The sequence below is a fragment of the Hemitrygon akajei genome, chromosome 24 (assembly GCF_048418815.1).
Source record: "Hemitrygon akajei chromosome 24, sHemAka1.3, whole genome shotgun sequence".
NCBI classification, from domain to species: domain Eukaryota; kingdom Metazoa; phylum Chordata; class Chondrichthyes; order Myliobatiformes; family Dasyatidae; genus Hemitrygon; species Hemitrygon akajei.
The window spans coordinates 6,068,150-6,090,896 of NC_133147.1; the positions used below are offsets into that span (position 1 = coordinate 6,068,150).

The 22,747-nt window shown below is 47.1% G+C and overlaps 1 protein-coding gene across 1 annotated transcript in view; it reads left to right on the forward strand.

Moving 5' to 3' along the window:
- Positions 1-22,747, forward strand: part of LOC140715829 (structural maintenance of chromosomes protein 1A) — a 54,955-nt gene that overhangs the window by 19,160 nt on the left and 13,048 nt on the right. The window contains exons 12-20 of the mRNA XM_073028261.1: positions 3,050-3,196; positions 6,566-6,703; positions 7,241-7,357; positions 13,945-14,051; positions 14,249-14,390; positions 15,272-15,417; positions 16,272-16,425; positions 17,474-17,569; positions 21,397-21,553. Of these exons, the coding sequence (XP_072884362.1) occupies positions 3,050-3,196; positions 6,566-6,703; positions 7,241-7,357; positions 13,945-14,051; positions 14,249-14,390; positions 15,272-15,417; positions 16,272-16,425; positions 17,474-17,569; positions 21,397-21,553 (1,204 nt within the window). The remainder of the gene's footprint in view (positions 1-3,049; positions 3,197-6,565; positions 6,704-7,240; positions 7,358-13,944; positions 14,052-14,248; positions 14,391-15,271; positions 15,418-16,271; positions 16,426-17,473; positions 17,570-21,396; positions 21,554-22,747) is intronic.

The window sequence follows — 22,747 nt, forward strand, 5'->3', positions numbered from 1 at the left end:
GTCCCTCTTCTGTGCAAGTTTCAGCATTCAAGCTCATTCCCCAAACTTTCCCCACCCAGGTCTTGTTCTCTTCTCTCTGCTGCCATCAGGAGCAGTTACTACCCCTCAGCCATCAGACTCTTGAACCAAAAGGGATTGAAGGGCAGTTCCCAGCGCCAGCATAGCACCCCCACAATTCACTAAACCTAACCCGTATGTCCTTGGGATGTGACAGGAAGTGCGTGCGGTCATGGAGAGAGCAGTAGGAATTCAAGTCAAGTCACTTCTATTGTCATTTCGACCATAACTGCTGGTACAGTGCATAGTAAAAATGAGACGACGTTTTTCAGGACCATGGTGTTACATGACACAGTACAAAAACTAGACTGAACTACGTAAAAAACAACACAGAGAAACAAAAACACGCAACTACACTAGACTACAGACCTACCCAGGACTGCATAAAGTGCACAAAACAGTGCAGGCATTACAATAAATAATAAACAGGACAATAGGGCAGTACGGTGTCAGTCCGGGTATTGAGGAGTCTGATAGCTTGGGGGAAGAAACTTACATAGTCTGGTCGTGAGAGCCCGAATGCTTTGGAGCCTTTTCCCAGACGGCAGGAGGGAGAAGAGATTGTATGAGGGATGCGTGGGGTTGAACCCTGCTTGCAGGTACTTTAAAGTGTTGCACCAGTGCTGTGCTACCATGCTGCCCACTGGAACAACAAATTGCAACTGGTGTATATAAACTACATCAATGACCTCTTGGCTTCCACCCTTATGGCATGAGCATTGATTCCCCAACCTCCAGTAAATTTTCCTCTCCCCACTTCTTCAATTCCCCACTCTTAACTCTTCTCCTCAGCTGTCTTATCACCCCCATGCCCTTCCTCCTTCCCCTTCTCCCATGCTCTTCTCTCTGATCAGATTCCTTCTTCTCCAGCCCTTTCTCTTTTCCTCCTCTCACTTCCCAGCTTCTTCCTTCATCCCCCTTCTCCCCACCCACCTAGCTTCACTTTTCACCTTCTAGCTTGTTCTTCTCCTTGCCCCCTGCCCCCCACCTTTTTATTCTGCTGTCTTTCCCCTTCCTTTCCAGTCCTGCTGAAGAATCATGGCCCAAAACGTTGGCTGTTTATTCATTTCCATAGACGCTGCCTGACCTGCTGAGTTCTTTCAGCATGTTGTGTTTGTTACCTAAATAGCCATCCCTCTTCTGATATCATTTGGACATGAACCCTGTCATGTCCTCAAAGCACCCTTCATGTTCCAGTAAGGTCACTGTTCATTCTTCCAAACTTCAAACCTCAAACCGAGCTGTTTGAATCCCCTCTTGTCCTTTCCCCTGGTTTACCCTATTTCTGCACCTCCTTCCTCTGCAAATTCGTCTTCTTGGCTGGCTTCACAGAACAATGTCGAGGTTTAAGATTTAAAAAAAATGAAATTTATTTGTCCCAGATGTATTGAAGCATCTGTTATGCATCAATGAGCAACCCAGTCCGAGGATTGTTGGCTGCAGGCCACGAGTGTCACCACGCTTCTGCGCTATATAGCATGCCCACACTCACTAACCCTTAATCCGTTGGTCCTTTTGGAAAATGTTGGAGGAAAGTGAGTAGCTTGAGGAAACCTGAGTGGTCACGGAGAGAGCGTACGCACTCCTTATGGGACAGCGGAGGGAATTGAACTCCAGTTGCCACCGCTGTAATAGCATCACGCTATCATGCCACCCTGCTCTATCCTGTCACTGCACTTCCCTCCCTCCCTGCAAAGTCCCCAATTCCTGCCTGATTTCACTAACATTGAAATACAGTGCCATTCAGGATGGTTACTCCTCCAGTGATGTCACAGCATCACACTGAGCTCCAGCAATCCCTCGCTAAACCCCTGCCCTCTTTAACAATGTCTCCATTAACCCACCTTGTTATGTCATTTAACTTCAAAACATGAAACTAATTCAAAGGAAGACTTAGTCCGAAAAGTGAATTCCAACTTTGTGCTCACATGCACATAATCACATAACGTGATAACGTATGTAATTTACGTATTTATATATAACCCACAGTGAGTTATTTAAAGGAGCAAGAACGGTTTATAAAACAACATACAGTCGGCCCTCCTTATCCGCGGATTCCGCATGCGCGGATTCAACCAACAGCGGATCGGGAAAACCCAGAAGTTCTCTCTCCAGCACTCGTCGTTTGAACATGTACAGGCTATTCTTTTTCTTGTCATTTTCCCCTAAACAATACAGTATAACAACTATTTACGTAGTATTCACATTGTATTAGGTATTATAAGTAATCTACAGATGATTTAAAAGTATAGGCAGTCCCCGGGTTATGAACGAGTTCCGTTCCTGAGTCCGTCTTTAAATCGGATTTGAAGTCGGAACAGGTACATCCGGTATTATTAGTGTCAGTTAGTCAAACGTTTGTCTTAGTATATATTTTACCTTTCTATGCATATAAAAAAATTATATAACTTATATAACTAAAAAACTTATGTAAGAAACATATGTATTTCAATAATTAAACCACTGCGTTGCTTAGTAATAATTGTAGCTTTCATCGGGGCAGGGCCTTTCATATGCTCCATTAAAATTGTTCCAATCGTTGACTGACTGTAGCCTAATGCTTTTCCAATGACCGATGGCGTTCCACCTCTTTCTGATCGCTTTATTACTTCCACTTTATTTTCAATCGTGATTGTGATTATTTTCGTGAACAGAAACCCTGCGGATTCAGAGCTGCACTGGGTCCTAATGTCCACCGCACTGAGACAGGTTAAATAAGGTCCAGGCTTCGCTGGGTCCTAAAGACCACCATATTGAGACAGGTTGAATAAGGGACTTGAGCATCTGCATTTTTTGGTATCCACAGGGGATCCTGGAACCAATCCCCTGCGGATAAGGAGGGCCGATTGTATTTACAATATTACTCAAATACTACGGAAATGTTAAATGCATAACACGCTTCTCTGGCTAGTCTGTTGGTTACCTTTTCCCTTTCGCAGCTTCTGCAGTGCATATTCTATTAAGATTAGATCTCTCCAACCCTCCCCTGCAGACTGTTGCCCTGGACGGGACCCTCTTCCAGAAGTCGGGGGTGATTTCGGGAGGCGCGAGCGACCTCAAGGCGAAAGCCCGGCGCTGGGACGAGAAAGCGGTCGAGAAGCTGAAGAGCAAGAAGGAGAAGCTGACTGAGGAGCTGAAGGTAAGAGGAGGTCACATTTATTGTCATCTGACTGAATGTACACACAACCAAATGAAACAGAGTTCCTCTGGACCAATGTGCATCTGTCACACAGCACATAAACCAAAATACTCTTATAAATTAATTCATTATGTGCTGTGCAGTATGATGTGGGTGATTGTGGTCTTTCCAAGACCATGATTGTTCTTGGTATTTTTTTCTACAGATCTTTTTCTGGGCAGTGTCTTTCTAAGAGGGGTGACCCCCCCTCCCCCAGCCATTATCAATACTCTTCAGAGATTGTCTGCCTGGTGTCAGTGGTCGCACAACCAGGACTTGTGATCTGCACCGGCTGCTCATATGACCACCTGCTCCTACGCCTTCACATGACCCTGATCGGGGGGGCTTAGCAGGTGCTACACCTCCTTTGGTAGAGACATATCTCCACCCTGCCACCCACCCATACCATAAATAAATTAATAAAATATAATTCAAAGTGCTTGTAGTGTAAACAGTATACAGTAAATAGTCTCGGCCTGCGGGAAGAAGCTGTTACTGAACTGATGCTCCTGTATCTCCTTCCTGACGGTAGTGGGTCAAAGAGATTGTAGGGTGGGTGATGGGGATCCTCAACAATGCTTGTCTGCAAAGTTTCCAGTAAATGTCACAAATTGGGGGGAGGGAAACCCTGGCGATCCTCTGTGATTTTTAATGGTCTGTGGGGTCTTGCGGTCTTCCATACCACGACGATGCTGCCAGACAGGACACTTGATTGTGTTCCTGTTAGAATGGGGGCACGATAGGAAATGGGCAGTCTATATTTCTGCAGTTTGGACTATCCAGATCTAGTCAGGGTTGAATTGAGAGGGGAGGGGTGGAGGCAGCTGCTGCCGGAGGAGTAACCATCTTCACTGCATCAGCACATAGTGCTGCCCAGGTGCCAGGTACTCAGCTCTCACTGCCTGATATTCATGGTGTGACCATCACTGAAACCAACCACTCTCAGTATCCTCGGGACTACCGTACACTTCAAGCCAAGACCCTTCATCAGGACCGGAAAGAAAGAGGGAAGAAGCCAGAATAAGAAGAGGGGAAGGGAAGGCAGAGAAGCTGGGTGGTAGATGACTGAACTGGAATATCTATATAAATAATGTGGCTCGAAGAGGAGACCAGAGACCAGGAATCCAGTAGCAAGTGACACACTTACTAACTGACCCAAAGCCTGTCCACCATCTGTAAGGCATAAGCGACAGAGCCTTACAGCACGGAAACAGGCCACTTCGGGCTGAGATGGCGACAAAATGTCTTCACTCCTTGGTCAGTGAATGTTTGGAATGTTCTTGCCAGTTGGACTGTAGACACTCAGTCACTGAGTTTATTCAAGCAGACTTGGATGAATAAGGATAGAAGTATGATTAGGACATTTGGTCTATTGAGTCTGCTCACCCATTCAATCATGGTTGATTCATTATTCTCTCCCAACCCCATTCTCCTGCCTTCTCCTTGTAACCTTTGATACCCCGACTAATCATGAAGCCATCAACTTCCACTTTAAGTATATCCAATGACTTGGCCTCCACAGCCGTCTGTGGCAATTAGTTCTACAGATTCACCACCCTCAGCTATAGAAATTCTTCCTCACGTATGTCCTTGTATTCTGAGGCTATGCCCTCTGGTCTTAGACTTCCCCACTGTAGGAAATATCCTCACCACTCCCTGCTACCTGAACCTTTCACTATTCAATAGATTTCAAAGAGATCCTCTTCCCTTCCCCCCCCCCCGCCTCCGATCCTCTCCAGTCCTTCCTTGGATATGGGGCTCAAATTTTTGCTCACATTTTTGGACACAGATCAGCTGTGACCTAAACCAAACGGCAGAGTAGCCTCTAGGGTCTGATGGCTGGCTTTATGCTTCTTAGCAGTAGTTCAGAAGCCAAGAGGATTAGAAGGAAGATGCGAGAACTCCTGTCGTGTGTTCTGTCGCCTGCAAGGTCAACATGGGTACAAAAGTCATAAGACCGTAAGACATAGGAGGATTAGGCCATTTGGCTCTTTGACACTGCTCTTACATTCTATCATAGTTGATTTATTATGCCCCTCAACCCCATTATCTTGTTTTCTTCCTGTAACCTTTGATACACATACTAATCATGAACCTGTCAACCTCCACTTTAAATGACTTGGCATCCATGGGTATCTGTGACAATGAATTCCATAGATTCACCACCCTCTAGCTGAAGAAATTCCTCCTCATCTCTGTTCTAAAGGGATGTCCTTGTATTCTGAGGCTGTGGCCTCTGGTCCTAGACTCTATCACTATTGGAAACATCCTCTCCACGTCCACTCAATCTAGGTCACTACTCTATGGATTTTGGACTGTGGGGTGAGGAGGCAGAGTGATTCTGACCGATCAGTGGAGTAGACCTGGGGTGGGCTTTTGCCCTCGCTTTGTATTGATCCATTTTTATTGGGGTAGCAGCAGAGTAGTGGTGGGTTGCAGATTGTCCAAGAGCTGAAGCATAGGACAACAACAAGCTGTACCTTCTTTAGCTTTTCAGTCTCGTTCTCATCCTTCTTCATGGTCTGCTCCCATGTCTGCACCTCATCCAAGAGCGAAAGGGAAGATGGTGGGTTACTGATTGATCACGAGCGAAAGGGAAGATGGTGGATTGCTGATTGACCATGAGCGAAAGGGAAGATGGTGGGTTACTGATTGATCAAGAGCGAAAGGGAAGATGGTGGGTTACTGATTGATCAAGAGCGAAAGGGAAGATGGTGGGTTACTGATTGATCAAGAGTGAAAGGGAAGATGGTGGATTGCTGATTGACCATGAGCGAAAGAGAAGATGGTGGATTGCTGATTGATCAAGAGTGAAAGGGAAGATGGTGGGTTGCTGATTGATCAAGAGTGAAGGGGAAGATGGTGGATAACTGATTGATCAAGAGTGAAAGGGAAGATGGTGGATTGCTGATTGACCATGAGCGAAAGAGAAGATGGTGGGTTGCTGATTGACCATGAGTGAAAGAGAAGATGGTGGGTTACTGATTGACCATGAGCGAAAGGGAAGATGGTGGATTGCTGATTGACCATGAGAGAAAGGGAAGATGGTGGGTTACTGATTGATCAAGAGTGAAGGGGAAGATGGTGGATAACTGATTGATCACGAGTGAAAGGGAAGATGGTGGATTGCTGATTGACCATGAGCGAAAGGGAAGATGGTGGATTGCTGATTGACCATGAGCGAAAGGGAAGATGCTGATTGACCATGAGCGAAAGGGGCTGGAGGAATGGCTCCTCCCCCTCTGGTGGTGCAGCGTTGGGTTGGCAGGCAGGGGATCCCGGCCGCTGGGTGCACCACTCTAATCCAGGTTTGTTGTTTCCTTCCAACAGGAGCAGATGAAGATCAAGAGGAAGGAGGCTGAGTTGCGGCAGGTGCAGTCACAGGCTCACGGGCTGCAGATGCGCCTGAAGTATTCTCAGAGTGATCTGGACCAGACCAAGACCCGGCATCTCGCCCTCAACATGCAGGTCATTATCCTGGGCAGCGGATAGAAAGTGGCTGCGTTCCCAAGCGCTCCGAGCATTTCAATACTCCCTTCACCTCCTTCCCATCGGTGATCAGTGACTCCCACGTGTATGTCATTCTTGTCTGCTCTTTAACTTGCCCCTGCTTTTTGGTCATCTTGTGCTGTCCCATACACCAGTCTCAGGCAAGCGCTCCCTCATTCCCGGGTCTGCAAATCTCTACAAGTCCTACGGGGTAGTCGAAGGGCCGGTGTCTGCATGCCTGAATCTGAATCCAAGCCCAAGCCCACTGGAGGCCGAAGAAGATGGCCTGCCCTGGGGTTGGAGAATTGTGTTTGTGCATGGGTGGCAGGGAGCTTCTTTTGCTGTTGTTGTTTTGTTGCTTGTTGTGCTCTGTGTTGGCAGCATTGCAGGCTCTCTCTCCCCCCCCCCCCACAGCATACCCTCATTAATACAAACAAATCATTTCACTGTGTGTTTCGATGTACACGTGATACTTGCCTTATCTCTGGCTCACTGTCTGTTGCTTCCACGGTGCAGGAGAAGTCCAAGCTAGAGAGCGAGCTGGCCAACTTTGGACCAAAGATTAACGACATCAAGCGGACTATCCAGGCTCGGGACCGTGAGATGAAGGAGTTGAAGGAGAAGATGAACCAGGTGGGAACACTCTGCTTCACACAGTAAAGCACACAAAATGCTGGGGCATTATGGAGAGGAATAAACAGTCAACATTTCAGGCGGAGACCCGTCATTAGGGGCGGCTGAGTGATGTGGCTAGCACAGAGCTTTACAGTGACCCCGCGGGGTCAAGGGATATGGGGAGAGGGCAGGAACGGGGTACTGATTGTGTATGATCAGCCATGATCACAGTGAATGGCGGTGCTGGCTAGAAGGGCCGAAGGGCCTACTTCTGCACCTACTGTCTATTGACCCAGGTTCATTTCCCACTGCTGCCTGTAAAGAGTTTGCTCTGGGTGCTCTGGTTTGTCTCACAGTCCAAAGACATACCAGTCGGTAGGTTAATTGGTCATTGTAAGTTGTCCCATGGTTAGACTAGGATTAAAATTGGGTGATATTCCACCTGCCTCTCTCCCAAACAAAGGTGGAATTTCATGGGACTAACATTTTTCTCCCTATCTTAGTCTGGAACAGCCAAACCCTTAAATGTAGATCTCTACAGCACAGAAACACAGTCTCTGCACTTCTGCCTAGACAATTCCATATCCCTCCATACCATGAATATTTGTGTGTCTGTCTTGAAAAGAAATTTCTTAAATGTCTCTTGCATCTGCCTCTACTACTAGCCCTGGCAGCATGCTTCACGTGGCCACTGCTCTGTGTTTTAAAAAAAAATGTGCTGCACACATCTCCTTTAAACTTTACCCCTCTCAACTTAAACTGACACAAAATGCTGGAGATGGCATTAATGGAGAGGAATAAAGAATTGACATTACAGACAGATCTTTATTCCACCAAGAAAACAACACTCATCACCAACATATCATTCCTGACCATTTTCAGTTGAAATGGTGAAATCAAAGAGTCATAGTTGAGTTTATTGTCCTATGCTCAGAAGCAGTGAAAACTTGTGCAACATCAAAGTTCAAAGTACATTTATTATGAAAGTATTTATACAATATAAAACCTTGAGATTTGTCTCCTTACAGGCAGCTACAAAATATAGAAACCCCAAAAGGATCCATTTTTAAAAAAACATCAAATGCCCAATGTGCATGAGAGAGAAAAATGCACAAATCGTACAAACAATGGAAACAAGTAATTATTATTCTGAACTGAAGTTTTACGAAAGACACGAAGCCAGGCGACACTGTGGCTGGGGCAGACCGTGACCTCAGTTCGTCACAGAGCCAAGTAAATGTCGCAAAACTACTGACATAAACCAGGCATCGCTGCGGCCAGAGCAGGCAACATCCTTAGTTCAGTGCAGATAGCAACAGGCAGGCAATTTTCACAAGAAAAAAAGATATACATATTTTTAATATGAAAAAACAACTTTTAGAAACAGAGTTTGAAACCATTGTTAATAATTCTGTTTCCATTGTAAATACATTGTGGTATTTATTTATGCATATTTAATTTCCTATCCGTCCTTTAACCTGTAACTTCAGTTACTTTTTGATATAGATATATACAGTACTGTGCAAACATCTTAGGCAGCCTAGCAAAATGTACTATTGCACAGTACTGTATTGTCAACATGGAGCAGAGAGCAATTCTGTAAATCTGGTGGGAACAAAGGATGTTGGGAATGGCGAGGGTGGAGTGCCGTGGGATAGGTGGCAGAGAAGTGCCGGGGCGGGGAGGGTGGCGCAGCTGCAGACAAACCCAGCCCTGAGACACCAGGCAAGTTAATTTAATTCCAAATAATTGGTTTATTGATCATTACAGAATGTCTCTCTGGTGCTTGTTGCTCCTTCCCCTCTCTCTGCCCCCTTCCCACTCTCAGTCCACAATAGACACCCATTCCAGAATCAGGTTTATCATCACTCACATGTCATGAAATCACTGCAGTACTATGCAAAAGTCTATGCACCCCAGCTATTATAGGTACTTAAAACTTTTGCGCAGTACTGTATAATTCTTCATTCTTCATTATTGTTGAATGTACATGCACACACAAGATTCTGCAGATGCTGGAAATCTGGAATAAAATGCACACAATGCTGGAGGGACTCAGTAGATCAGGCTCTATGAAGAGTCAACATTTCAGGCTGAGTCCTTTCATCAACGTCTCGACCTATAACATTGACTCTTTATACCTCTCCTTGGGTGTTTTCCTGACCTACTGAGTTCCTTCAGCATGTAGCATGTGTTGCCCCTTGTACATGTCAGAGTATGTGGCAAATAAGTTGATTCATGATCTTTGAATTGGAACAAAACTCCTTCCTGATGGTAGCTGTGAAAAGATGGCTTGGCCCAGATGTTGGGGAGAGATGTACTCTGCTCGTTCAGTTACTGTACCAGAACATGGCGCAACTTGCAACTATACCTGAGGTCCTCCATTGGGGTCAATGTGTTATACAAGACAGAGCAGTATGATATGGAGAGCAAGCTCCTCCTCTCCACACAGATGACAAATCCAAAGGAACGGCGGTCCGATTCAGTTTGGCACCGGTGGCATCGAAGGAGTTGCCAGTCAGTGTTGAACTCAGCGTAGGATTGCCTCAGGGACTCCAGCTCATGATATTTCCTTGAGGTTTGCTCCGGAAACTTTTCCCATGAGTGGGTATAGGTGCACGGCAGCAGAGATTTGAGATCAGAGCTTTCCTCCTCCCAGATGAGCTGCTAACCACGGCTGACAAGCCCCATCAGTACATGCGTAGAAGTATATCTGTAATGTGTTGGCCTTGAGGCTCTTGGTAAGATCAAACTGGTCCCAGAGAAAAGGAGCAGCATGGTTGTTGCCACACTTCATGAGGAAGGCATGTTTAATCACAACCTCTAGCACTGCCCATGCATGCTTGCCCAGAGACTCTGGGAGCTCGCCCAACGTTTCCTCCTACATTCCACAAAACTGGCTAATGGGCCGATGAAGAAGGAGTCAAAGAGGAGTTGATAGATACATGAAGGAGAGAGTACGTTACAAGGGTCCAGAAGAGCATTCTAACAGATTGCATCAGCATCTGGTACAGAGGAGCCACTCCACTGGATCAGAAAAAGCTACAGAGGTTTGTAAACTCATCGTGGGTGCCAGCCTCCCCACCTTCAAAATCATCGTCAAAAGCCGATGCCTCAAGAAGGCGGCATCCTTCATTAAGGGTCTCATTGTTACCATCAGAGGAGAGGTACGGGAGCCTTGTTTTAAGAACAGCTTCTTCCCTTCCACATTAGGTGTCTGAAAAGACAATGAACCCAGGAACATTCCTCCAACCTGATAACATGAATATCATTCTCTCCTTCCAGTTAAAAATAAAATTCCCTGCCCTCCCCTCTTCTATTCCCTACTCTGGCCTCTTACCTCTTCTCACCTGCTTATTGCCTTCCCGTAGTGCCCCTCCTTCTTCCCTTTCTCCTATGGTCCACTCTCCTCTCCCGTCTTTTACCTTTCCTACCAGCCTGGCTTCACCTATCACCTTCTAGCTAGTCCTCCTTCCCCTCTCCCCACCTTTTTATTCTGGCGCCTTCCCCTTTCCAGTCCCTGAAGAAGGTCTTGTCCAAAATGTTGACTGTTTATTCATTTCCGTAGATGCTGCCTGACCTGCCGAGTTCCTCCAGCATTTTGTGTGTTGCTTCACGATCGTGCTGTCTTTGCACTGCGTATTATATATCTGTTTCTTATTATAATCTATAGTACTTTTTATGCATTGCACTGTACTGCTGCTGCAAAACAACAAATTTCACGACATATGTCAGTGATATTAAACCTGATTCTGAAGGGAGTGATATAGCAAGGGAGAGGGGAAACAAGGGGGAAGAAGACATGCCCTCTTCTCATTACTACCATCACGGAGGAGGTACAAGAGCTTGAAGACACACACTCAACATTTCGGGAACAGCATCATTAGATTTCTGAATGAACAATGAACCAACTCATAAACTACCTCGCTACTTTTTGCACTACTTATTTCATTTAAATTTTTTATATATTATTGTATTTTTTATGTCTTGTACTGCTGCTACAAAACAACATATTTCACAACGTGTCAGTGATATTAAACTAGATTGTGATTCGGACTCTTCAGTGTCAGTACTGGGTGTATCAAACGATACCTGGAGTGTGAGTTAGGGGTTTGGAGGGCTCTGTTCTGATCCTTTCCCTCGTCTCCAATCTCCTACCTGCACTGGACTTCCAGACAGACATACTTTATTGATCCCGAGGGAAATTGGGTTTCATTACAGCCGCACCAACCAAGAATAGTGTAGAAATAGAGCAATATAAAACCATAAATAATTAAATAATAATAAGTTAATCATGCCAAGTGGAAATAAGTCCAGGACCAGCCTATTGGCTCAGGGTGTCTGACACTCCGAAGGAGGAGTTGTAAAGTTTGATGCCGCAGGCAGGAATGACTTCCTATGTCGCTCAGTGTTACATCTCGGTGGAATGAGTCTCTGGCTGAATGTACTCCTGTGCCTAACCAGTACATTATGGAATGGATGGGAGTCATTGTCCAAAATGGTATGCAACTTGGACAGCATCCTCTTTTCAGACACCACTGTCAGAGAGTCCAGTTCCACCCCCACAACATCACTGGCCTTACGAATGAGTTTGTTGATTCTGTTGGTGTCTGCTGCCCCAGCACACAACAGCAAACATGATAGCACTGGCCACCACAGACTCGAAGAACATCCTCAGCATCGTCTGGCAGATGTTAAAGGATCTCAGTCTCCTCTGACCCTTCTTGTAGACAGCCTCAGTGTTCTTTGACCAGTCTAGTTTATTGTCAATTCGTATCCCCAGGTATATGTAATCCTCCACCATGTCCACACTGACCCCTTGGATGGAAACGGGTCACCGGTGCCTTAGCCCTCCTCAGGTCCACCACCAGCTCCTTAGTCTTTTTCACATTAAGCTGCAGATAATTCTGCGCGCACCACGTGACGAAGTTTCCCACAGTAGCCCTGTACTCAGCCTCATCTCCCTTGCTGATACATCCAACTATGGCAGAGTCATCAGAAAACTTCTGAAGATGGCAAGACTCTGTGCAGTAGTTGAAGTCCGAGGTGTAGATGGTAAAGAGAAAGGGAGACAGGACAGTCCCCTGTGGAGCCCCAGTGCTGCTGACCACTCTGTCTAACACACAGTGTTGCAAGCGCACGTACTGTGGTCTGCCAGTCAGGTAATCAATAATCCATGACACCAGGGAAGCATCCACCTGCATCACTATCAGCTTCTCACCCAGCAGAGCAGGGCGGATGGTGTTGAATGTACTGGAGAAGTCAAAAAACATGACCCTCACAGTGCTTGCCGGCTTGTCCAGGTGGGCATAGACACGGTTCAGCAGGTAGACAATGGTATCCGATCCCAGCCTCAGATTCTGTTTCCAGTTGCCCTGCTGTGTGCTAGCGTGGGCCTGTCTGGCTGACTGTCCACCTCCTGTGTTGTTCACTGACCAGAAACACCGGATTCTGCAGATGCTGGAAATCCAGAGTAATGCACGCAGATTGCTGGAGGAACTCTGTGTCTATAGAGGGGAATGGGAAGTCGACATTTTGGTCGAGACCCTTCGTCAGGATTGGAAAGGAAGGGGAGTAGATGTGGAAAGGATGTTTCCCATTGTAGGGGGGGGGAGGAGTTTAGGACAAGAGGGCACAGCCTCGGGATAGAGGGCCGTCCTTTTAAAATAGGTGCAGAGAAATTTCTTCAGCCAGATGGTGGTGAATTAGTGGAATTTGTTACCACAGGCCTGGTCATTGGGTGTGTTTAAGGCAGAGATTCTTGATTGGGCAAAGCATCAAAAGTTACAGAGAGTGGGGCTGCAGAGGGGAGAAAAGGAACAATATAATTGAATGGCAGAGCTGACTCAATGGGCCAAATGGCCTACTTATACTCCTATGTCTTCTTATATTCTGGCTTCCTCCCATAAGAATAAGAAGGTGGGGCTAGGGGAAGGGGGATGAACTGAGAAGCTGGGAGGTGGAAGAGGTGAAGGGCTGCAGAAGGAATCTGATAGGAGAGGACAGTAGACCATGGGAGAAAGGGAAGGGAGAGGGGGATGAGAGGGGAACCAGAATGGGGATTGGAAGAAGAGAGAAGAGGGAGGAAGGAGAAATTACCACAAGTTAGAGAAGTCGATGTTCATTCCATCGGGTTGGAGGTTACCCAGAGGGAATATTAGGTGTCGCTCCTTCAGCCTGATCATGGCAGTAGAGGAGGCCAGGGACCGATGTATCAGAAAGGGAAATCAAATTAAATTGGGCAGCCACTGGGAAATCCTGCCTTTTGTGACGGATAGAACAAAGGTGTTCGATGAAGCGGTCCCGCAGTCTACGTTGGGTCTCACCAGTGTGAAGGAGACCGCACAGGGAACACGGGACCCCAAAACTGCTCACAGGTGAAGTGCCACCTCATGTGAAGGACTGTTTGGGTGCCTGAATGTTGGTGGTGGCGAGGATCGCTCACCAGAAACTTCTACTGATCAAACAGCAGAAATGGCTGTGCGACCAGATCAAGTCGAATCCTGTGTATTCAATAACAAGCAGCTTGCCCTCACCCTCCAACAGGCTTCGAGAAGCCCCAGCCTTCAGGAGTGTTTTTAACCAGAATTGTGTTGTTGCCCCAGGTGGAGGACGAAGTCTTTGAGGAGTTCTGTCGCGAAATCGGGGTGAGGAACATCAGAGAGTTTGAAGAAGAGAAGGTGAAGAGGCAGAATGAGATAGCGAAGAAAAGGTAGGTGCTTGTCCAGGTCTGCCTCCACTCTCTCTGCCCCTTCGCCTCCCCTCTCTTCTCCCCTGGTCTAGGTCTCTCTCTGCCCCTTCGCCTCCCCTTGCTTCTGCTCCTGCCATCTTCAGTAGCTCAGGGAACCCTATGGAGGTTCAGCGTTGAGGGTGCAGCTGGTATTATGTTGAAGCTTCTCTCTCCTGCAGGCTGGAGTTTGAGAACCAGAAGACAAGGCTGGGCATCCAGCTGGACTACGAGCGACAGCAACTGAAAGAAGATGCAGACAAGGTGCAGACGTGGGAGCAGACCGTGAAGAAGGATGAGAATGAGATTGAAAAGCTAAAGAAGGTACAGCTTCTTGTTTCCCTATGCTTCAGAACTTAACGGGGGAGTTCAGGTTTGATGTTCCAAACTACTGTAAGAGGATAATACTGAAAGAGTTTCACCCTTCCCAGATCCTGGGAACGTGTGATGGGACGGTGTGGAGGGAGCTTCACTCTGTGTCTGACTCCGGGAGTGTGTGATGGGACGGTGTGGAGGGAGCTTCACTGTGTCTGACCCCGGGAGTGTGTGATGGGACGGTGTGGAGGGAGCTTCACTCTGTGTCTGACCCCGGGAGTGTGTGATGGGACAGTGCGGACAGAGATTCACACTGTGTCTGACCCCGGGAGTGTGTGATGGGACGGTGTGGAGGGAGCTTCACTCTGTGTCTGACCCCGGGAGTGTGTGATGGGACGGTGTGGAGGGAGCTTCACTCTGTGTCTGACCCCGGGAGTGTGTGATGGGACGGTGTGGAGGGAGCTTCACTCTGTGTCTGACCCCGGGAGTGTGTGATGGGACGGTGTGGAGGGAGCTTCACTCTGTGTCTGACCCCGGGAGTGTGTGATGGGACGGTGCGGAGGGAGATTCACTCTGTGTCTGACCCCGGGAGTCTGTGATGGGACAGTGCGGAGGTAGCTTCACCCTGTGCCTGACCCTGTGAGTGTGTGTTGCGGAGGGAGTTCCATTCTGTTTCTGACCCTGGGAGAGTGTGATGGAATGGTGTACGGGGAGTTTCCTTCACCCTGTGTCTAGCCTGTGCTGTCCCTGCCATGAGTGTTTGAGCAGGGCACACTGCTTCCTGCTCTCGTTGGCCTGTCTGATGTTGCTGTCTACCTGGAGAGGGGCGGGGGGTTTGCTGACGAAGCAGCAGTCACCAGGTATTCAGAGCCCCCCTCTGTGCCGTCTAGGAGGAGCACAGACACATGAAGATCATCGACGAGACCATGGCACAACTGCAGGACCTGAAGAACCAGCACCTGACCAAGAAGTCGGAGGTCAGCGATAAGAACCACGAAATGGAGGACATTCGCAAGAAGCTCGGGGGAGCTAACAAGTCAGTGCTGGAAGACTCGGGCAGTGGGTTGGGGGAGTGTGTTGGTCTCGGATTACCTGTGGGTTATTTACGGATGGTAGGGAGGCTATGGAGGTCCTGGTAAATTGGGGTAGCGGGAGAAGTTAATGATTCAGAGGTGAGCTGATGGGGGGGGGGTGTGGGGGGGGTAACCATTCGGGGAATGGGCTGATGGGGGCTGTTAACTCTATTCTTGGGACTGGCTACTGGGGCAGTAAATATACCCTACTCTGGGGGGAGAGGCTGATGGACATTACTTTCTGGGGTAATGGGGTGACAGATCTGATAACTCCATTCCTGCTCCAGGCTGATGGGGACATCCGCTGGAAGACCCAAGCAGGAACAGAGGGCATTATTGCAAAATAAGAGGCTGCCTCTGTAAAAGAGATTTTCTCTGCAGAATGTGGCGAATCCTCAACTTCCTGACCTCTGGGTTTGGTGTGGGAGGCAAAGGCCGAGCTCCTCTGCATCCGTTCGGGATACAACACTGATCCCTGGAGACTGCAGATGCTGGAATCTGGAGCAATGCACTCAATGCTAGGGGATCTCAGCCAGTGCAGGGAAACAGGCTGTCCAGCTCCCTACATCAATGCTGCCTGACCCCGCTGAGTTCTTCCAGCAGGAGGGCTTTGTTCCCGGTTGCCAAGGCAGTAGTAAATCCTTCAGGCTTCTTGTCTAATGGCCCAACCAAGAGGCAACAGTGTCCAGGCAATGTACCTTGGACGCTAGCTGGAAATTGATGCAGGGAATTGAACGGTTCCCTCTGCCCCATCCCCATCTCTTTCTCCCTCTGTCCTTTGCTCTCTTCACCCACCTACCTCCCCTTCCCACTACAGGGAGATGACCCAGCTGCAGAAGGAGGTGACGGCCATCGAGACCAAGCTGGAGCAGAAGCGCAGTGACCGCCACAACTTGCTGCAGAGCTGCAAGATGCAGGACATTAAGCTGCCACTCAAGCAGGGCAGCATGGAGGACATCAGCCAGGAAGAGGTGACGTTCTCCGTGCTCCTCAACCATACCGTTAATAAGATGTCTGCCCCCTTCTCCTTCCACCAGCTCTCCCAGCCGCCATTACTAACCACCATACTGAGTTTAACACTAACTCCATTCGTTTCCACGATGGTCATCAGTCCAGTTACAGCATCTCGATCTAGGCCCTTGCCTGACTCTTATTGGATTCTGATGTTTTTAGTGCAAGGTTCTTTCGGAAGTCAGGAAAGAGGCACAAAATGTTGCTTCACGATTGTTTTAATGAGTACTTAATGGATCAAAGAAAATCTAGAACTGACAGTAACAGGAGCAGAGGCAGAGAGAGAAATTTGCACTCACATTACCTGGTTATATATATGTGCCCAAGGCTTTAGCACAGTACTGTATATGCTGTCGGTAAGCAGCCTGTATCGTATACTTGTTCATTGCACGTGTATACTGATGCAGCCGTTCAGTGTGTTATATTTTCAGCAGTGACAATCTTGGCAAACTCATCAATGAATTTCTCTGCTTGATCACCTGAAATGTTTAATGCTGTCTTAAATTTCTGCAGCCACCTGAATATTCACAATTACCTTTCAGTTCAGTTCGTTCTGATAGATCTTTGCCTCTTTCATGATCAGCATATGTTCACTCTGACGCTAATGAATCCACTCTTTCAGTACATGGTTGAGATCTTCATTTATCGCTTTATGCAGTGTTTTTCTAATTTTTTCATTAGCTTCTGCTCATTACATTTATGAGGTCTCTTCTCAGAACTGTCTGAAGTGCATCACCTGGGAACCTTCCCAGCACTTTGTGGAATTTTCCATTTGTGATATGTTAGCGCACAAATAAAAAATTTGGATTTGGGAAGTTCTTGGAGTTTGGAATTTAGGATACGGGGTGCTCAGTCTGTAATGGCCTGCTGTACTGCACGTGGGGAGGACCTGAGGGAGGCTCACACCACGGGAAGGAACGCTGCTTTCCTGCACATCCACCTCCCCTCCGTCTACCACACCTGGCCGAACTGATACGCTGACGTTTCCTTCCTAGGGCGGCTTTACAGTCAGAGGAGACCAACGGCTCCCAGAGATCCTCAAACGTCTGCCCGCGAGAGGCAATGATCGAGATCGACTACAGTGAACTGTGCGAAGACTTAAAGGTAGGCAATTAGAATTCCACCTTAATCCTGTGCCCTCCAAGTTTCAGACTCCTGTTACAGGGTAAATGACTGAGACCATTCACCTTATCTATGCCCCCTCATGACTTTATACACCTCAGCCTCCTCCTCTCAAGTGGTAAAAGCTCCAGCCTCTCCTTGTAATGTGATCCCTCCAGTCCTGGTGAATCTGCTACCATCAGGAAGGAGGTACAGGAGCCTCGGGTCCCACACCACCAGGTTCAGGAACAGGTATTACCCCTCAACCATCAGGCTCCTGAACCAGTGTGAGTAGCTTCACTCACCCCAATGCTGAACTGATTCCACAGTCTACAGACTCACCTTCAACGACTCTACAACTTGGCATTATTTTTATCTGTGAATTTATTTTTCTATCTGTTTATTGTTGGTTTTTCTTCTGTTTGTCATCTTTGCTCATTGGTTGCTTGTGTCGTTCTTCATTGATTCTGTTGTATTTCTTTGTCCTACTGAGAATGCCTACAGGAAAATTAATCTCAGCCTGATATTTGGCGATAAATAAAACTTCTGAAAATTACTTTACTTTGAATCTTTTCTGCCCCCTTTCCAGCTTAAGGACATCCTTCCTATAGCTGGATGACCAGAACTGCACGCAATACTCTAATTGCCAATTATTTGTTTATAATTAATCTGATGTCCCATGTATGGTGCTCAGTGCTCTGATCGGTGTTAACGCCTTCCTCACCACCCTGTCTGTGTCAGCACTTGCAGGGATCTATGCCCCTGTGTCCAGGGATCTCTGTTCTACACCCTCTCCAGCGCCCTGCCAGTCACTGTGTCAAGTCCCATCCACGTCTCACTGACCAAAATAAAATACTTTGCATGTCCTTGTGTCCTGCTTGCAACTTATCTTTGTATTAAAAATCAGATTTGGGTTCAGTTCTTATGGTGCTTTCATTTAAATCATCGGTACAAGGTGAGTGTGTGTGTGTAAGAAGGAGAGGGGGAGTGTGTGTCACACATATTCTGTACATATTATGGTTATAAATTAGGGGGCACTGTTCTAAAGAGACACATTAATCAGAGTCAGGTTTATTGTCACATATGTGATGTGTTTTGCGGCAGTACAGCGCAAAGACAAAAATTACTATAAAGTTCAAAATTCAAAATGAATGCTAACATTGTGTTTTCAATTGGCAACAAGTCTGCCTAACTCAAAGTTCAAAGTAAATTTTCTTTTTGAAGTATATATATGTCACCATATACAACCTTGAGGTTCATTTCCTGTGAGCTTACTCAATAAATCCATAGTACAATAATAACCATAACAGATTCAGTGAAAGACTGGTTCAGCCAGTGTGCAAAAGACGACAAATTGTGCAAATAGAAAAATAAGAAACAGTAATAATAAACAAGTGTAGAGGTCATGGGTTGTAGAGCCCTTGAAAGTGAATCCATCGGTTGTGGGGACATTTCAATGATGGGGTAAATGAGGTTGAGTGAAGGTTATCCCCTCTGATTCCAGAGCCTGATGTTTGAAGGGTAGTAACTCTTCTTGAAGCTGATGGTGGGGGTCCCTGATGATGGAGGCTGTTTTCCTGTGATAATGCTCCATGTAGATGTCGGGAAGGCTTTACATGTGATGGACTGGGCTGTATCCACTACTTTTTGTAGGATTTTCCTTTCGAGGGCAGTGGTGTTTCCATGCCAGCCTGTGGTGCAGCCAATCAGTATACTCTGTACTACACACCTACAGAAGTTTGTCAAAGTTTTACATGTCCTGCTGTGTCTCCACAAACTCCAAATGAAGTAGAGGCACTGCTGTACTTTCTTTGTAATTGCCATTAAGTGCTGGGCCCATGGCAGGTCCTTCGAAATAATAACACCTGGGAATTTAAAGTTGCTGACCCTCTCCACCTCTGGTCATCCAGAGGCTGGGAACCCTAGAACTAGACTCTAAGGAAATGCACACGTGATCTTGGGAGTCCTAGTGTAGGATTTCCTAAAGGTTAACTTGCAGGTTGCATTGGTGGTAAGCAATGTTGGCATTCATTTCGAGGGGAATAGAATATAAAAGCAAGGTTGTGATGCTGAGGGTTTTTAAGGTATTAGTCAGGCCATACTTGGGGTACGGTGAGCAGGTTTGGGCCTCTTGTCTAAGAAAGGGTGTGTTGGCCTTAGAGAGGGTCTGGAGGCGGTTCACAAATTATTGTGGGATTGAAGGGGTTAATATATGAGCAGCAGTTGAGGCTTTGGGCCTGTACTTGCTGGAGTTTAGAAGAATGAGGGGGAATCTCAGTGAAACCTATCGAATATTGAAAAATTTAGATATTGGATGTGGAGAGGATGTTTCCTATAGAGTGGAGTCTAGGACCAGAGGACACAGCCTCAGAATAGGAGGTCAGTTTAGAAGAGATAAGGAGAAACTTCTTTTGCCAAAGAGTGGTAAATCTGTGGAATTCATTGCCACAAACAGCTGTGGAGGCCAAGTCATCGGGTATATTTAAAGCATAGATTGATAGATTCTTCATTAATAAGGGAGTCAAAGGTTACTGGAAGAAAGCAGGAGAATGGGGTTGAGAGGAAAAATATATTGGCCATGATGAAATCATGGAGCAGACTTAATGGGCTGAATGGCCTGGTTATTGTTGCTTTATTGACTGTTGCTGACTCTGGTTGGTGTAACTTCAGTGGAATTTATGCCTCCCCACTCCAGCCCACTGACCCTCACTTAGACTCTGCCTTTACTTCTTACTGAACTTCATTGGTAGCTTGGGTTGTAAAGAGAGCTTTTGGCACTTGGGGATGTTAAATTGATGTTTTTTTGTTTTCATGGTTACAAGTGCTGAACTTATTCATTGAGATACCGCGAGGTTCGGGCCCTTCCAGACCTTCGTACCGCCCGGCAATCCCCTGATTTAAACCTAGCCTAATCACGGGACAATTTACAATGACCACTTAACCTACCAACTGGTACGTCTTTGGATTGTGGGAGGAAACTGGAGCACCCAGAGGAAACCCACACGGTCACAGGGAGAACATATAACTGCTTACAGCAGTGGGAATTGAGCCCGGGTCGCTGGTACTGTAAAGCGTTGCGCTACCATGCTGCCCCCATATTCCGTGCTATATCTCAATAAATAAATAAAGCTGAGGTGCTGAAGAGCTTTTAAAGCCTGGTGAATATCTGGAATTCCATACCCCAGGTGGTTATTGAGGCATTGAAAGAGGACCCAGATAGTTTCAGGGGCTAAATCATTGAAAGAGAGTGTAGGTGACACTTTGGAAGATCGGAGGGCAGAGCAGAAGGGGTATTGGGGCCTGGGGTAGATCTGTTATGATCATAAACACGAGATTCTGCAGATGCCGGAAGTCCAGAGCAACACACACACACACACACAACACTAGAGGAACTCAGCATCTAAGGAGGGGAATAAACGTTCGGTTGCAGGCTGAGATCATTCATCGGGACTGTCAAGGAAGCCAAAATAAGGAGGTGGAGGGGTACAACCTGGCAGGTGATGAGGGGGAGCTGAGTGAGGGGGGATGTAGGTGGATTGGGAGGAGATAGGAGGAAAAGGTGAAGGGCTGAAAGGTCAGAAGTGATAGAGCAATACACAGACTCCTGAGTTAGAGGGAAAGTTTGAACTTTATTCCCTGGAGCGTAGGAGGATATGGGGAGATTTGATGGGGAACTTTATTCCTAAACCATGAGTTTTTCTTTACAAACCTGTTGGGCAGTGGAGCATTGAGGGAAGAGGCAATTGCTTTTCATGGGGAAGGAGAGTCCCTTGCACTGAGCCTAGACTGACGTCGCTTCATCACCCATTCCCCCCACCCCGTGTACGCAGGACGCGCTGGCGGATGACGAAGTGAAGAATGAGATGAACAGCCTGCAGCAGAAGGTGACAGAACACCAGAACATCCTCCAGCGGATCGCGGCGCCCAACATGAAGGCCATGGAGAAGCTGGACAGCGTGCGGGACAAGTTCCAGGAAACTTCAGAAGGTGGGTCTCAGACCGGCACACCGTTCTCTCCCGGCTTAGTCCAGCACTATCCTTCCTCAGTGTAATCACGAGGTAGGGGAGGGAGTTGCTTTGTTCTGTTACTCCATTCTTTCCTGGCGTAGTCATGGGAGAGTTGCCTTGGTCTGACACTCTGTTCTCTCAGCATAATCATGGAGTGATGGAGGGAGAGGGTTGCTCTGATTGGCACACCGTTCTGTCTTGGCATAGTGACGGGTATGGCATTCTACTCCATTCTGTCCAGCGTAGTCACGAGGGTGATGCCTTGTTCTGACAGTTCGCTTTGGGTGTAGTCACGGGGAAGATGCACTCCAGTCTCTCCCAGCATAGTCGTGGATGTGATCGACAAGCCACTCCACTCCATCAAAATTGGCTGTATTACCACTGACAGATGCCTTGATGTTTGTTTTGCTAGAGTATAGTACAAGACATAAAAAGTGCTATAAATTATAATAAATACATACAAAAAATTAAGTAGTGCAATAAAAAAGCAAAAAATTGGGAGGTAGTTTACATCAGTGTTGTCCCTTCCAAAATCTGATGGCAGAGGGGAAGAAGCTGTTCCTGAATCATGGAGTGTGTACCTTCAGGCCCTTGTGCCTCTTCCTCGATGGGAGCAATGAGAAGAGGGCCTGTCCAGGGTGACGGGGGTCCTTATCGATGCTGCCTTTTTGAGGCATCACCTTTTGAAGATGTCCTCTCTGGTGGTGAGGCTAGAGCCCATGATGGAGTTGGCTACGTTTACAGCTTTCTGCTGTTTTTTTTCCGTTCTTGACCACATTGGCTCTGGTTCAGTGTATCTTGTTGTTGCTTCAAGATCATGGCTTCTGTCCCAAGCCAAAGGTTTGAACATGTAACTGCCTGCGAATGTTGGCAGGGAGGGAGCACTACACCGCAGAAGGGGCGATTGGAGGGAGGGATGTGCATTATTGTGGGAGGGGTGGCCCAGAAGAAGGAAGTGTCGAGGGTGGGGAGGAGAGCCCTGTGGTGATTATAGTCTGGGTTTTTGAGCAAATATTGGAGGGGGGATGAAGGAAAGGACAGAGGGAGAGAGACTGACAACATTGGAAGTCAAGCCAGGCTTCACAATGATAATCAAGTGAAACAGGAGATGCGTTCTGGTCGCCTCATTATAGGGAAGCTTTAGAGAGGGTGCAGTGGAGATTCACCAGGACG